The sequence below is a fragment of the Adiantum capillus-veneris genome, chromosome 22 (assembly GCF_014529385.1).
Source record: "Adiantum capillus-veneris isolate H3 chromosome 22, ASM1452938v2, whole genome shotgun sequence".
NCBI classification, from domain to species: domain Eukaryota; kingdom Viridiplantae; phylum Streptophyta; class Polypodiopsida; order Polypodiales; family Pteridaceae; genus Adiantum; species Adiantum capillus-veneris.
In genome coordinates, this window is record NC_140952.1 from 33,648,071 (window position 1) to 33,665,601 (window position 17,531).

Below are 17,531 nucleotides of genomic sequence, written 5' to 3' on the forward strand. Positions count from 1 at the left end.
TGTTATATTGTGATAGTCAAAGTGCTATACAATTGGCTCGCAATCCAGTTTATCACTCAAAGACAAAGCATGTGGATGTGAAGTATCATTTCATCAGGGAAATGCTCGAGGATAAGCAACTTCAGCTTGTCAAAGTTCACACCACAGAAAATCCTGTTGATCTACTTACAAAAGGACTTCCCTCAGAGAGCTTTGCGCATTTTTGCAAGCAGTTAGGTGTAGGGTAGTACATCACTTCTCTACATCTCTTGTATATTAGCTTGTATAGTAGCTTCTCTCACACTTAAAGTACCACATTGGACTTTAAGTGGGAGGTTGTTGGGGTATAAAGCCCAATGTGGTCGCCCAGGTAAGTGGGCGGGCCGCCATGTATGTACACATATTCTTTTGTAAAAACCTAATAAGAACTCACTATGCTCTACAAATTACAGTAGAGCGAGTTCACCATATTGTCGTGCTCTTCTTCTCGCACTCTCTCTCGCGTCGCACTTCCGCTCGTACTCCTTCATTATTTAATACAATTGTCTAAGTATGTTTCAATTATGAAGGGATTTTTCATACTTAAACACACACACACACACACACACACACACACACACACACACACACACACACACACACACACACACACACACACACACACACACACACACACACACACACTATACTTGGCATGACCTAATGACGTGCCTAGACAATATTTTCCATATGTTTTGTGAAAAGGAGGTGAAGAGCGCGCGCACATGCGTGTGTGTGCACACACACACACACACACAGACACACACACACACACACACCGTTTTTTACCTAGGTGAGATTTCTCATATGGGAACAACATCTTCTTAAGGTAATCATTAAATGGGCATGATTATTTGTTGGTGAATCTATGCTGGGTACTTGGTGATGCAACTCCTTGCAAGTAGTAGTACTGAGCGTACCCGCTCACACGAACCCACTACACTCCTTGCATGACGGAAATATTAGGGATGCTTCTTGCAACCTCACCACCCTCTTACCTCCACCACTTCCCTACCAACCCACTCTGTGTAGCAACTGCCATCTTCCAACCGACTCTCTCTCACATGGATAACCTTCAAATCTATATGAAGGTAGTGGTGTTTGATACAGAGGCTAGCTATTGCCACGACTCTCTCCTTGGGCCGTACTTTACCCACCACCTCTACATGGAGCTCCCCACTCAGGTTTTGGCAAACTAGCAACAATGGTTTTTATTTGTTTTCTGTGATTAGCCTGTAGTTGACATTCATAACGTGCCCCATATACGAGACACTTACAATCTATGAGCTGAAAACTAACTTGGTTTTTTCTCATAATGGATGCAGGTAACATATATGGAGCTTGCTATATTCTACTCAGAGGATTCCATATTATACTTTGTTGTAATTGCCAAAATTAATGGAAGTACCCCTCAATTCTCTGCTAAATTTATTATTTGATATATTTTGGTACATTACCTTGATGATGCTATTCCTGCTTTTTATATTGAATACTACCTACACACACTAATGGTTTTGGCAGCTTGTAACTAACCAAAATCCTTTGTCTAAGCATGAGCTTACATCACTCTAACTCATATACCGGGCATTGTTGCCTCTTGGCATGAGAATCTCATGCGCATGGGTTATTCTGATCGACTACCTCCTGTTGTCCCCTTTATTCAAGGCTTGTTACTTTGCATCAGAGATCCTCTCTTTCACAATACTATCATTGAGCATGATTTGGGATGCATTAATTTGGGGGCTGGCTTTGATACTCTACTTCTAGCTATCCTAGATATACCTGCATGGCTGTGTGTGTATGCCTTATCAAGGGAAAATCCTTCACTTGTTGCCACAGAGAAAGTCCAAGAATTATTGCCAGCATCCCAAATATTCTCAATGAGGATGCTAGAGAATGTAAGGAGTGGTGGGAAAATTCTCCTCCATTATGAGGAGGTTTATGGAAATGCATGGAAAAAATCTCAAGAATGACCCCCTAATCTGATAGAGAAAGGAGAGCATGCTGCAAGGTGCCCCGATGTATTCCTTCTCCCCACCTATACATACTACAAGCAGCCTTATACCCCCGGAGCTTGATGAAGATGAGCTGAGAGCCGTCAAAGAAGAATTCTCTGTTGCCGCAGGAACACTCCTGGATAAGGTATCAAAACCCATGGAAGCCTATATTGATCCCTTTATCCACGCCATAAGTTTGGAACCTATGCTACATGATACACATCAGAAGGTTTGGGGCTTGGTAACTATGCTTTACTAGCACCTATTAATGAGAAATTTCTTCTCACCTTGCTCAATGACAAGGACAAAGAGGCATCAAAAAATGGTGTACTTCAAATCTGCTAGACCAACTCCTCCAACGTCATTGAACCATATCTTATCAGCTGCCCTTTTACTATGGCACATTTTGAAACACAAAGGTGTTCCACCAATTTTGGACGTGTTCTTGGAAGTCAAAGGAGTCATTTCCCTTACTGGAAGGGGCGCTAGCTACACTACTCAATTATGGAATATTCATAGACCTTTCATTAAATGTGGTTGTGAATTTAATGGAGTAGGTGACTTGTGTTGGGATGGCAATGTGCTTTGGTTTGACCATGCCTTGTGGCTTGTGATATTCAAAGGCAAATCCTTCTTTCCTGTTGGTTCTTTGAAGAAAAGCACACTTAAATTTCTCAAATGGATCTCCACAGAAGGACAAGAGGGAGGGCATCAAGGCACTTCTAGTTCACTATATAAGAAAGGTTGAAGGTCTACATCAAACAAGCTGCATTGTTCCAAAAAATTCCCTTGGATGCCCCATTTGATGAACTAGAATCTTTTCTTCAAAAGGCTGTTCTGCCATCTAAGGAAGCTAGCTCTGATTCTAGACATGGCAAGAGAGGGCGTGCATATCACGGGAGAGGAAGATCAAGAAAGGGGCAAAACCCTAGATACCTAACCCAACCCCCTACCACATCAGCATGGAATCCAATCTTCCATCAAAATCCTCAGCGAGTCATTCTATTGTGAGCAGACCCTTGCTTGAGCTGCTAGGCCTTCCCCATCTACCCCCAACTTCAATTCTACTCCCACCCCCAGTGAGGTCGCTCTATTTTCACACCTGGATGTGCCCCAAGTGCTAAGAATCTGTTGTATGTCTGAACTGTTGCAAGATATCATCAAGGATGAAGTTGGAAGACGGTGCCTCACCCCAAATACACCTCTCAAAACCCCCCTTTTTCATATTACTTATCACAATGCCTTCATGGACTTGAGGTACGTTCATAACTTTTTGGGGATCTTTTTGTATGGCCTTGATAGAAAGACTATTGTAATGTGGGATGACCAATGTTTTGCATGGTCTTTTTTAGACCCTATCAAATTAATGATATGTAATGCTAAGGATGTGTTTACCTGCACCACAACTCCTGTGTGTCAATGTGATGAATCAATGCCAGGATTTCATAGAGACTTTAACCATGTTTTATTCTATGACATCACGATCCTTGAAGACAATCTCTTAAGAACCACACTCATGAAAGGTCTTAATCAAATCCCTACCCAATCTTTATGTAAACACATCGCAACAAATGAGCTATGGACTTGTCTGTTAAAGGTCATAAAAGAAGGGATTGTAGTTGTACCTCCTCACTTACAGGAGGCCCTCATCAAAAGTCTCTTTTGGAAGTACCCCTCCCTCAAAAAAATCCACCAAAATCATAGCACCCATTGACCACCACATTGAGTCATTGAAATGCAGGTACTTTATTACCTGTCTTGATAAAGCGACCAACAATCCTGTTTTTATATGCCCGACTTTTTTTTATCATTCATGAGGCTTGGAAGAGGCTGGAAGGGCTTTCATTTCCTACCTAGCACTGTCTCTTTCACAACTACTTTGCAAGAGATTCAATATTTTTTGGCTAAATTTCAGGCCCAAAACTCTCTCCCTCTTCCCTATCTCATGGAAATATATAATTCTCATAAAAATGCCTTCCGATGGATCACGTGCGGGGTCAGTTGTTGTTTTTCAGACGCATCACTCTTATTGGCATACATACTAAAAACTTGCATCCCTTTTCTTAAGCATAGGGCTCACCTATTAAATCAAAAAGCTCTCCTATGCTTTAATGTAAAGCTATAGGCTTGGGGGGTTGTTGATTCCCTATATGAGGTTATGCTGAACCAACCTAAAAAAGTCACCTCTGTCTTCAAACATCCCTCCCCATGATGCCATTAGGCTGATCATAGTTATAAATAATATTGTCAACTATGTCTTTGATCAGATGGGTCCTTTCTTATCCTTTAGGAGCTTCCCCATCAAGTGTATTTGTCGAACATGGTCTCAAAAAACCTACAAAAACCTCCTATCATTCAACAAATCTCAAGTCATTGAACTCAACAGATGGATGATCAACCACATGTACATTCAATGTAATGGAAGTATTTTTAGACAAATTAATGGTATCCCCATGGGTCTAGCCTGATCTCCTATTTGGTGCAATCTTTACCTACACGTGCTAGAATATAATTACATCAATACTTGTCTACTCTCCCCCTATCTCCGACTCAATCTTCAAAATCTCATAACCCCCTTTTGTTTCTTTGATTATCCTTTGGATGAGTCACCAAGGTACTTAACCATCACCCACCCTATATACCCTTCTTGTCTCTCCATTGATGATACTGCTACCACTTTAAAAGACAAATTGGTGTGAGCACATTATTCCTAAGCATGCAACTCACAATTCATCACAATCAGCTTCATAGGACCAAGATAGATAAAGGATTGGTTGTACCAACTAAGGTCATCAAGTTCATTCATAGAAGTAGCAACATGCCATCAAGATGGGCTCACAAAGCTATCCTCTCCCAAATCAAGCCAATTATTTGCTACAATCACTCTACAGAGCAAGCATGCAGAGACATCAAGAATCTTGGCTTTTTGCAACAATGGTTTTGAAAGGATCAAGATTTGGCGTATCATACACAAGTACCTAAATTCCTTGGAGGATTTACAATCTTGTAAAGAGTCCAGGAAAGTCAGCTCTTGCCTCAAAGGGTGCGCACTAGGTCCCTAATGGGGGCCTAGTGCCCCTATTAGTGGACTCTCCACGCACATTTGTAATTTGAACTGACCTAGTGTATAAGGGAGGGTTTCACACAACTTTTTTTTACCTATGTGAGATTAAGCATATGGGAACAACATCTTCTTAAGGTAATCAGTAAATGGGCATGATTATTTTTGGCAAATCTATGATGGGTACTTGGTGATGCAACTCCTTGCAAGTAGTAGTACTAAGTATACCCGCTCACACGAACATATTAGGGATGCTTCTTGCAGCACCACCACCCTCTTACCTCTGCCACTCCCCCACCATCCCACTCTATGTAGCAACTGCCATCTTCCCGCTGACTCTCTCTCTCACATGGATAACCTTTAAATCTATATGAAGGTAGTGGTGTTTGAAACAGAGGCTAGCTACTGCCAAGTCTCTCTCCTTGGGCCATACTCTACCCGCCACCTCTACATGGAGCTCCCCACTCAGGCTTTGGCAATCTAGCAACAATAGTATTTTTTGTTTTTTGTGATTAGCATGTAGCTGATATCGATAACAAGTGCCCCATATACTATACACCTGCAGTCTATGAGCTAAAAACTAGCTTGGTTTTTTCTCATAATGGATGCAGGTAACATATATGGAGCTTGCTATATTCTACTCACGGGATTCCATATAATACTTTGTTGTAGTTGCCAAAATTAATCCTCAATTCTCTACTGAGGAATTTTTTCATTGATTTATTTTGGTGCATTGCCTTAATGATGTTATTCTTGCTTTTTATATTGAATACTGCCTACACACACACACACACACACACACACACACACACACACACACACACACACTAACACACGATCACTGTATATACTTGACTGCAGTAGGATCTTGCTTATGGATTTTCACCTCATAAGCAAGCCCCTTAATCATTATACTTTGCTTTCAGTGCTACATCTGGCTACAATTTGCTAAGTTTCCTTAACCCATTATTATACCTTATTATGAAATTGTTTCTGTGTACTATCCTACAACTATTGTGATTGACTTTTGATTTCCTTAATAGAGCTAATGGTTATATTGCCTTGTGATAATTACTTGGAATATTTTCCTTGCTTTGGTCTCAATGAGAGAATCTGGTTCTGTTGTGAAGGATGGATCTGATGAGTATACTATTTTGTTAGAAACTGTGTGTGTGTGTGTGTGTGTGTGTGTGTGATTGAATTTCATGAGGACTACACACTCAGCTGCGGAGGAGATTTTGTAGCTGACCCGCTTCAACTTAAGACGATTTTCAATGTGGTTGGCTAGAAACCTTCACAATGTAGTGCTACCTATTTAAAGAGGCGAGGGATCTTCATCTCCCTCACTTAGCCTTGCTCTACTGTTTTTTTTCATAAATATTTGAAAGTGTGTGAGTGTCGCGGTGTTGGCTCTACTAAGCAATAATCCTGGTAACATGGATACTGTTACACAATCTGATGCTTCTCAGGTTTTCTTTTGTTTCCTCCTTGGATAAGGTTAAACTTACTGTCGTGATTTAATTGCTTGCCATTGTTGGAATTTGATGTGGATAATCTGGTAGTATTTTTTTAAAAAAAAGTTTGTTGTTGATCTGGTGCTAATCACTATGAATAGTGCTGGGTTTTAAATTTTTTAAAAGGCTTTTTGTTGGTAAATTGTTTGGCCATGGCAGGCTGCATTTGGTTGATTGGCGATGCTTGACCTACACCTATAACTTGGGGATTGCTGCAATACCTTTTAGTAATTTGAAAGTAAGGAATACTGTGCATCTCTTGTTGTTGCATAACATTGCCCACTTTTACAAGGGAGCTTGTTCGGATTACTATAGCTTCTCAGATCTTAGACTCACTTAGCCTACCAATACCACTTCAATTGATTAAGAATCATGGTAATTGTACATCTTGACTACGCATCTTTATTGAGAGAGTGAGTAGGGATGTTATGCCTTGGTAAATTTTCTCTGCTTGGAGCCGGTTGGATTCACTACCTCTTCACAGGTTTTTTAATACCTGCTAGTTGTTACAATTAATTTGGCATGCAACTTTACTGACATTATGGGAAATTTTACCTTTGATGCGGGGTTCATCTGGCTTGCATTGTTGCTGGAACTAGTGTGTATTGGTTGGCATACCTTATGGTTGATATTGTTTTTTTCAGCTCATCTGAAGTGAATGGGAAAATTTGCCGAGTTTTTACTATGCATAGTTGATACTATTGGTTGCTCAATCTGAAGTGAATGGGAAAATTTACTGAGTTTTTACTATGTATAGTTGATACTAAGGGTTGTCAATCTTGGAGCTATTCTAATTATGGAGAAACTTTAGTGGCTTTTTCTTTGTTGTGTTTATACTTTGGAGATTCTTAAGCTCATAGCTTGTATTTGATTTGTCTTTTTGACCTTGGTTAAATAAAACCCGAATGTATGTATTGATAACATTGATCTTCAAGGTTTTAACTGGTTTTTGACATTCGCTACTTCTTCGGTAGTCTGTTTGCTACTCAAGTAGTCATTTCTCCCTTTTGTGATTTGTCACACTTATTGTGCATGGTTCCTTTGGCTGTTACATAGGTTGTTGCATTACTATTGCAATTTTTGCTCATTATTCTGGTTGTTGACTCATTCTGTTATACCTGGATCCTAGGACTTTTTCTGATTATCTAACTTGAACCTTGGACCCTTGCTGGATGGTTGACTAGCTTGGAATGCATCCTCGATCTAGCTTAGAAGCTCTGGATAATCAAAGCCCTCTTAGATTACTGCTAATACTCTCAAAAACCAAGGTATTAAGCTATTCTTATGGTAGCTATGCTCTCACCTCATTTTGTGAAGGGTTTACTTCAATCGAAATGATCTCTTTACAATGAAATCTTCTCATCAATTATCTCTTCCCCTATTTCCTTTGTGCAGTGTGACTTGTGTGCTTCAAGAATCTCACTACCCCATTGGCACTGTGTGACATGGCGCTATGCACACCTTGACCAAAGATTTAAACTCTCTCTCTCTCTCTACATATATATAGGTGTGTGTGTGTGTGTGTGTGTGTGAAGTCTTTCTCAAGAGATCACTCAAAGTTTCTTTGCATCTCACATCCATGTATCCCTTACTTTGCATAGCTTTGGAAACATTATGTAGAATCTCTCTCTCTCTCTCTCTCTCTCACACACACACACACACACACACACACACACACACACACACACACACACACACACACACACACACACACTTTTGCTTAACATACATGTACATTGGGCCTATGCACAATCTCTCTTTCCGATGCTATTTCTCTCACAAATGGATGTTCATTAAGCTATCTCTCTCTCTCAACACTCCTGCTTCATGATCCATCACTAGACACTAAGATGAATCAAGCTTTCTTACAACATGAATGTATGAAGGCATAGGAAAAATTCAGAGGCTCACACTTTTTGCATTGTAGCACCTTGTGCCCCCGTTTCGTTATTCTTTTAAGAGAGGAGCTTGTACTAACCCATGATGCTTGAGCCTATCCCCTTAATTGCCATTGGCACCATGGCAAGAATTTGTTTAGCTCTCACTTTGTTGGATGTGAGACAAGGTACTGTGCACAGGGAAGAGTCCTTTTGTGTATACAAACTATGCTCCTTGCAAGTTCCAATCTCAACATCATACCCTACTTGAGTGCTAGCCTTTGAGAACGATAATAAAATCTCTCTCTGTCTCCCCCCCCCCCCCAACCACAAATAGGTATACTGGTTACCTCTAAACATTCTTACTAGGTGCATCTAATTGGTGGCATGCCTTGTGATTTTATCACTTTTCAATAATCACTTGTTTATGATCTCCTCAAAATTGAGGTCTCTTGGGGTTGCCCTTAAAAACTCTCTTCTTCTCTGTGTGTGTGTGTGTGTTAGATTGGTTATGCCATTTCCTTCTTGAATAACAGGTTCTGCAAGGTCTCCTCTACTTTTTCCTCTCTCTCTCTCTCTCTCTCTCTCTCTCTCTCTATAGTTTCCTACGACGTCTTCTTCTTCTTCTCTTTCTCTCTCTCTCTCTCTCTCTCTCTCTCTCCTCAATGTTAACGTACGTACACAAAACCGTATTTTTGTACAGTATACTATACGCCGTGTCGATGGAGCCAAAGCCGAAGTGGATCATTGTCTGCATACGTGCGCTGCCAAAGCCCCAACATTTCTCAACATTTCCCAGCTGATTTCACAGTTATTCCTCGATCAGATCGACTCTTCTCGCCCGAACAGTAGATCGCCAGGTAATCTGCTTGAAATTCCGCCATCGCTGCCGGTTTACAAACTAAGTAGCCTAGCGTTATGATCTTTGTTTGTGATCTCGCATTTTCATCTGTGCGTGGATGTTCTTTCTTGTCACGAGCCTTTTCTTTCTAGGTGCAGGTGTGTAATAGCCCCCGTCTCAATATGCATTTTCCGCCTAGACAGATGATTACCTCCATGGAATGCCCGTGCGCCCATGTGCGTGCACACACACACACACACACACACACACACACACACACACACACACACACACACACACACACACACACACACACACACACACACACACACACGCACGCACGCACGCACACGCGCACACACTTGCTCAAACATGTGCAAGAGGCATCCCGCTTACCTCTGGTGGGTATGGAAGCCATTGTGGTCATGAGTCTTGATCTGAGTTGTTGCCATATGTAGCATCTATTGCAAGGCCTTGTTCTTCAGTATCTGATGAAATTGGTTGTTGTCTGTTTGATAAGGTTTTTTGGGCTAGTTTAGGAGGACAAGATGCAAGCAAAGCAGAAGAGGAGAGCCTCTACTGAAAATGGAGAAAGAGTCCATGGCGTCGTGGATGACTTGACACTATCATCTTGCATCAGTAATGGAGAGGACCTTGGTCCTATTATCAGGGCAGCTTTTGAAATGGGGAAGCCAGAGTTGCTTCTGCACCAGCTCCGCAATTTTGTAAAATTGAAGGAATCGGAGATTGAGGATCTCTGCAAGGTCCATTACGAAGAGTTTATTCATGCTGTTGATGAGCTTCGAGGTGTGCTGGTGGATGCTGACGAGCTTAAGAATGGTCTTGCTTCTGAGAATGCTCAAATGCAGGATGTTGGGAATGCTTTGCTGGGAAAACTTGATGAACTCATTGAATCTCATGCCACGAAAAAGAACATCACAGAAGCATTAGACTCTTTGAAGATAAGCTCTGACGTGATGGATTTGTGTGTTCGAGCCAATGAACACATAACTAACAACATGTACTACCCAGCATTGAAGCTGCTGGATACCATGGAGAGGGATTATATGCCCAAAATTCCATCACGTGCTCTTCGGCACATGCTTGAAAGGCAGATCCCTGTAAGCAGAGCGCACATTGAAAAGAGTGTCAGCAATGACTTCAATGAGTGGCTGGTTCAGATAAGGAGTATTGCAAGGGAGATAGGCCAACAATCTATAGGACAGGCATCTTCTGCTAGGAAAAGGGAAATGGAGCTTCGGAGTCGACAAAGAGAGGCCGAAGAGTTGAGTAGGTCCGGTGGAAAAGAGTGTCTTTATATCCTGGAGACAGAGGATCTTGATGAGGATGATTCACTCTTAACGTTTGATCTCACGCCTGTATATAGGGCTCACCACATACATACTTGTCTTGGACTTCAGGGGCAGTTTCAGGACTACTATTTTAAGAATCGCCAGCTACAACTCAACTCTGATCTTCAAATTTCGTCTATGCAATCATTCTTGGAGCTCCATCAGACTTACTTTGCCCAGGTTGCGGGCTTCTTTATAGTAGAAGACAGGATTCTGAGAACGGCTGGCAGCCTCATGACAAGCACTCAAGTTGAGAACTTGTGGGAAATGGCAGTGGCTAAGATGATTGCCGTGGTTGAAGATCAGTTCTCGCGCATGCAGACTGCCAACCACTTGCTCATTGTGAAGGATTATGTCAGTTTACTTTGTGCTACCCTCAGAAGGTACGGCTACCAGGTGGGTCCTCTCTTGGATGTTTTGGATAAAAACAGGGATAAATACCATGAGCTTCTTCTAAGTGATTGCAGAAGAGCATTTATTGAATCTCTTGCAAATGATAAGTATGAGAAGATGCTTATCAAGAAGGAATATGAATATAAGTCAAATGTGTTGGCCTTTCATCTTCAGACTACAGACATAATGCCTGCATTTCCTTACGTTGCACCTTTCTCAGCCACAGTTCCTGATTGCTGCAGAATTGTGAAAACTTTCATTGAGGATTCTGTTGGCTTTCTGGCGTATGGCAGCCACATGGATTTCTATGACATAGTGAAAAAGTATCTCGACAAACTTCTCATCAATGTACTCAATGAGGCACTTTTGAAGCTGATAAGAAACACTACTTTAGCTGTTTCACATGCCATGCAGATTGCAGCCAACATGACAGTGCTTGAGCGATCGTGTGATTTTTTTACTCGATATGCTGCTCAGCTTTGTGGTATCCCTGTCCGATTGGTTGATAGGCCACAGGCGTCACTTGCTGCAAGATCGGTGCTTCTCACATCACAAGGTGCTGCCCATGAGCAGATGTTGGTACTAGTCAAATCCAAGGTGGATGAGTTTATGCAGTTGACTGATACTATCAACTGGACTCCTGATGATCCACCTCAGAATGGCAATGATTACCTTAATGAGGTCTACATATATTTGGAAACCATAGTCTCATTAGCCCAACAAATTCTCCCTTTGGATGCATTAGATACAGTTGTAAGTGGCGTGTTGCTACATATATCAGATGCAATTGTAGCGACATTCCTTAGTGAGGATGTGCGGCGCTTCAACCTCAACGCTGTCATGGGGATAGATGCAGATCTGAAGGTGCTAGAATCATTTGCTGATGAGAAGTTTCAAACTACGGGTTTGACTGAGCTTCAGGGTGCTCTGAACCTTCGAGAGAGTCTTGCAGAGGCTCGCCAGCTTGTCAATCTTTTACTGAGTAATCAGCCTGAAAATTTCTTGAATCCTGTCATCAGGCAAAAGAACTACAGTGCTCTGGACTTTCATAAGGTCCTTGCAATCGCAGAGAAATATAGAGATTTGCCAGATAAGCTGTTTGCAAGAAATCCTAAGAATGCTGGCAAGAAAAAGTCTATGGACTTGCTTGTAAGAAGATTGAAGGATAGTCTCTGACTGCTTAGTGTGCCGTGTCAATTCTCATACAACCAATTATAATTTTTTAAAGCTCCCTGCTGCAATATTTTGGGCAGAAGATGATATGGGTCGTTTCGAGCTTGTCATCAACGCCCTGGTGGATTAGAGTATTCAGAAGGTCACCGGCTCACTTTTTCTGATTAATTTTGGAAAACTTGACTCAGGTTCGAGTTTTACACGCCTTTCTTCATTTCTGGAAATAGATGAATCTTTACAGAAAGTATTTAGAATTCTTTGGTCAAGATTGTCTTGATCAGCAGCTTTGTGATAAAAATGTTGTATTCTTTTAGTCCAGCCTGTTGCTTTGGATAATGGTGAAATTGTCAATTGTGTACTATAACCACTTTGAGAAAACCCAGTTAATTTTATTGGGAAGGGCATAAATTATCTATTCCGAATGCTTGCTTTATATGAGGAGTTCACGCTCCTTAAATAAACATTGGCATGTTGCCACGACCAAGAGTGAGGTTGGTTGGCTTGCTTGTGATGGGAGTAATACTGATCTTAGCCTGCCTTATGGGTTTGCTTCGTATAATCGACTAGCAAAAGTTGTTATGTAACAAGGTAGTGTGTGTATTGTGAAGTCTAGAGTTCATATGGATGCATTCAAGGTATTTTGTGATGGTGAGAAACATTCATGAAAGACTAGGTTTGCAAAATAAACTGGAGGTGCTTGTGCACGGCTCTGTGGCAATTCATTGTGAAATTGGGGATTTTATGAGGCTTAAAGGCATGGGCCAACTTGAGTTTGTCGCACTCGAAAACATCTGCACCTGTGCTAGTGTTCTTTGCTCGGTTTGCAAAGGCCCTTCAGGAGCCATCGAGGAGAAGTTTCTTTGCCCAACCGCATACCTTCCTCTCTACCAGCATTTCCAATGCGCGATGTTCCCAGGCTATATTTGGCAAATTAGATAGGAGAGTCAGCTGCACTTGTTATGAAGTCTTCATAGTGCTCAACATCAGGACAGTGGTATGGTAGTTACACTATCACTATCAAGGTTTGAAGCTATGGAGTGCACCCTCAAGAATCAGCCGTCTCATGCTGTAAAGGGCAAAATAAAGATTTGGAAACTAGCGATCAATGTCCTCAACAACAGAGTGAAAGCTCTGTTACTGGTCACTCCATGGTCCCATGTGTGAAGAACATCTTTTACTCCTTGCTAACAGATCTAAAGGGCCATTTTATATGAAGAATCTGAGGTTCAAATATTTGGATTTCTTTTCTATTTTAGAAGAAGCTGGGCCTAATTTTCTTTAAGTTTTGCTTTTCCCATTGACACATCTGTGCGGAAAGCCACAGTCGAGAGAGAGGATTTGTGTTTCTGTCCACATCTCTACTCTATAGGCATGCAATCTGGCGCGCCCTATATATCGAGTCTATGAAGTTTTCTGCATGGAAGCAGTGGAAGAAAAGACCTCCAGAAGTCCTTCAAAAGCAGAGGCTAGTCAATGTCTTCTTTAAATTGGGCGTGCTATGTTTTTGAGCAATAGATTATGAGTTCCCTCGGATACAAAATCTGGAATGTTCTATTTTCTCAACTGCAACTTTTATAAAGATTCCTCTCAGCCAATGTCTTGGGCTGTCTTTCATGGACAAACAGACATTTATTGCTATCAGGTGATAGGTTTTTGCCAACTTTGAGAATGAGAAGGCCTTTCCATTTTGAGTTGTTCTTGCTTGTTGCTTATGTAAACCTATATGAAGTCTTTTTAGATTAGTGGCTTTATTACCCCCATATTCTTAACAATGGTGATTTTAGCATGTTATCGTGAGACTTGAGATTGTTCTAAGTTGATGAATCAATTTTTTGCCTCAATTCCTTGCATGTAATAAGGATGGTATGAGGTCAGAACACCGTCGAGACAGGATTGGCGAAAGAAGTATTCGGCATGTGTGTATGTGGTGTTCTCCATTGGAAGACACTAGAGTAGAAGATAATTGCTTGGGTTAGGGCTAAAGAGACTCGATTAGCATGAATCAAAACCAAAACTAACACATAGCTGGTACTGGCACATGTGGGCCGCTTTTATGGGTGGTAGAACTTGACAAGACATCAAGTGCCAGAATGAACTCGATGGCAAAAGTGAGAATTGTTACAGACAAGCAGCATTGAGATTATGATGAATCGAAAACCTACATTTATTAGGAGTTGACAATTGGTAATACAACGGTTGGACCCTTAGGAGCTGACAATAGAAAATAAATGTAAGTAAAAAGCAAGTAGAAATCCCAAAAAGCATTTAGCTAAAGAGAGCTTCATGAGCATGCTATTTTTGACATCATGTTAAAAATTGCCATGTATTTGATGGGCAAGGCGTAGAGGCAGGAATAAGTTGCGCATGCATGTAGTTGATCTACTAGGAAATTGTGATACTCATATTGCCTTACTCCTCATACATGAGCTTTGCAAAATAGACTTAGTTAGAACCCTCATTATTACCTAAGGGTGAAGCATTAGTATCCAGCACCCCACCCTCCTAATGTTCACTCTAAAGGTGAGCTAGAGTGTTGGCCTGACACAGAGTAGGTTAAGATGCTGTTGTTAGGTAAAATGGATAACATGCATGCCATCTTTGATCTAATGAAGATGCTGTTGTTGGGTATGATAGCCCAAATGAAGATTGCACCTGTTGGCTGCCCATCATAAATCTACCAACCATTCATATTCTTCTATCCAATCCACAAGAATGGAGCTTGGTTTGCCTACGAGCTTGCAAATTGTAGAGGGGCTCCACCCATGATGTGCTCTCTTCTGTATCACACAAATCATTTTGAACCACGATGTGCTTTTATGAGCATGAAACAAAGAATTGCGAGCAACTCTGGTTGTGATGCTTCTTCTGGCTGTCATAAAGTTGCACTTCAAGATTTCTTTGAAATGCTCCCATGTCTCCCAAAAGTTTGTGACTCCATGATGCCTTATGTGAAGCAAAACATGTAGCCTTGTAGTCATTTTCCATATAAAAGAGCATTTCTCCATTTCTTTTTGCTAATAAACGAAATAACTTATAAAACTAAGTGTAAAACAAAAGTTGTCATAGATTTCTTGTTATCTATGTGACTTGCCAATGAGAGTCACAAAAGCTAATGAAAATGCTTTAATCACTTCTTTTGTAAGTGATATTGTAGGGCAAAGAACCATTGATGTACCCTTGGACATGCTTACCTTCCTTCCAATGACTTTTAGGTAGTTGATCAAAAAACTTGCTCGGCACACCACCTATAGCTTTACAAATGTTACGATGACACAAATGTATCAATAAATACCACAATAAATCTTATATAATTTTCCTGATCAACAAGTGCAAGTGAGTCTTGCCTTAAGAGCTTCACATCCACTTCAAAACGAGTGGAATATTTTACGTTTAGACATACTAAATGCTTCAAGTGATTCTATAGCATACTTCCTTTGTGACATAAATATATGATCTAGAAACAATAAATCATAAAACCAAGACTTGTCATTTTAAACTGTGTGTATAAAGCGTCTTTCATTTGACAATATTTCATCATGGTCTCCAAGGATAGTAAGATCATCCAAATAAACAACAATCAAACATGCATGCCATTCTTTCCACACGTATACAAAGTTGCATAAAAGAAATTTCCCCCTAAAAATCAATACTCATTAAGTGCTAATCACTCTATCCATTCTAGGCACATCAAGCTCCCATATTAGTCTTTAAACTTACATGCTACCCTTGCTACCTTGATTCTAAGTGGCTACTCTCCATAAAACCTCTTCTTTGACATGGCCATTGAGAAAGGTTGACTTCGGGTCCATTTGTATGATTGGCTATCATGTTTGTGTAGCAAGGGTGACAATATTATGCATTATGGTTTGTGTAGCTATGGGAGAAAAAGTGTTTTTGTATCCAAACCCTTCATTTGTGCACAATGCTTTGCTATAAGATAAGACTTCTACTAATTTAACGATTCATTGGCTTCACATTTGGCTTTTTAGACCCACGTGGTGCCAATAACATTGCACTTCTTCATGCGATCCGCAAGGTCCCATGAAAGTAATGAAGACTCCATGCATGACCTCTGCACTTGCACATGGACCAAAAAAGCACATTAAAGCTTCACTCACCAATCTGATGGGAATGGATTCATCTAGCTAGGGTGGATGAAAGATAAACATCATGCACGCAAATGAGTGTGTAAGCTAGGTTATCACTCAAGCCAATTAGGTTTCAAGATTAATTAACTTGGATTCATAAACACGATGTTGAGTTGTTGCTAAGCCATCACAAGCTCACCATAAACAAGAGAGATGTAATGCAAAATAGAATTGTGTTTATTCATTCATGCAATGAGCTTTAAGTAGCTCTACGACCTTGCACCACTGTATGTGGGATAATTCCATCTTTTCTCTCCTTGATTCGTAGAGCTTTAAGTAGCTCTATGACCTTGCACCATTGTATGTGGGATAATTCCATCTTTTCTCTCCTTGATTCGTAGAGCTTTAAGTAGCTCTATGACCTTGCACCATTGTATGTGGGATAATTCCATCTTTTCTCTCCTTGATTCATACTCTAGTACTCTAGGACAAAGCTCACACCTTACAATCCTCCCCTTGAGGTTTGGACTAGGAAGATACAATGAAGGTTCTTTATCCACTAAGGATGTCAATACAAGAGGAATCCTCCCCTTGGTCTTTGGGCTACAACTTGATGAAGAAAGACAACACTCGAATCTAGGAGCACAGACGATGTACATCCCCAATAGGAGCCACACACCCAATCTAGGAGCAAAAGCAACGCTCTAATCCAAGAGCAAAATCTTGATAAATATTTGCTTATCTCTAATCCAAGAGCACCTTTGTTTTCTTCAATGCTTTGACTTCAAGTGCTTCATGGTCTTTGTCTTCTACCTCGTCCGATTCTTCTTCCTTTGGTGCTTTGCCTTCATGTTGATGGTCTTCATGATCTTCAAATTTCATGTTTATGGGCTCCATGTATGTGCTCGAGGCAAGTGAGTGAGAGGTAGGTTTTACCATATACATAATGTATAGGCAGTGTCTAAACCCGTGCATGATTACAACAAGAAAATCATCTCCATAAATATAGATCACGATATACATTGCAAAAGAGAAATATTTTGTGCTTGGTTACATAATTTAGGGTTTAATGCGCGAGAGAGAGAGAGAGAGAGAGAGAGAGAGAGAGAGAGAGAGAGAGAGAGAGAGATTGAATTATCGTCTGTGGAAGTCAGATATGACTCATGTGACCAAAACAAAACATTACAACCGTTTCTTCTAGGTGAATGCAATCGACA

General features: G+C 40.8%; 1 protein-coding gene across 1 annotated transcript; it reads left to right on the forward strand.

Annotated features, from left to right (window-relative positions):
- The first annotated feature begins 9,075 nt into the window (after positions 1–9,075).
- On the forward strand, positions 9,076–12,659 carry SEC15A (exocyst complex component sec15A). Its single transcript, XM_086495258.1, has 2 exons — positions 9,076–9,327; positions 9,829–12,659. Exon 2 carries the CDS (start codon positions 9,857–9,859, stop codon positions 12,227–12,229), a length of 2,373 nt encoding a protein of 790 aa, XP_086351384.1. The 5' UTR covers positions 9,076–9,327; positions 9,829–9,856; the 3' UTR covers positions 12,230–12,659.
- Positions 12,660–17,531: the final 4,872 nt, after the last annotated feature.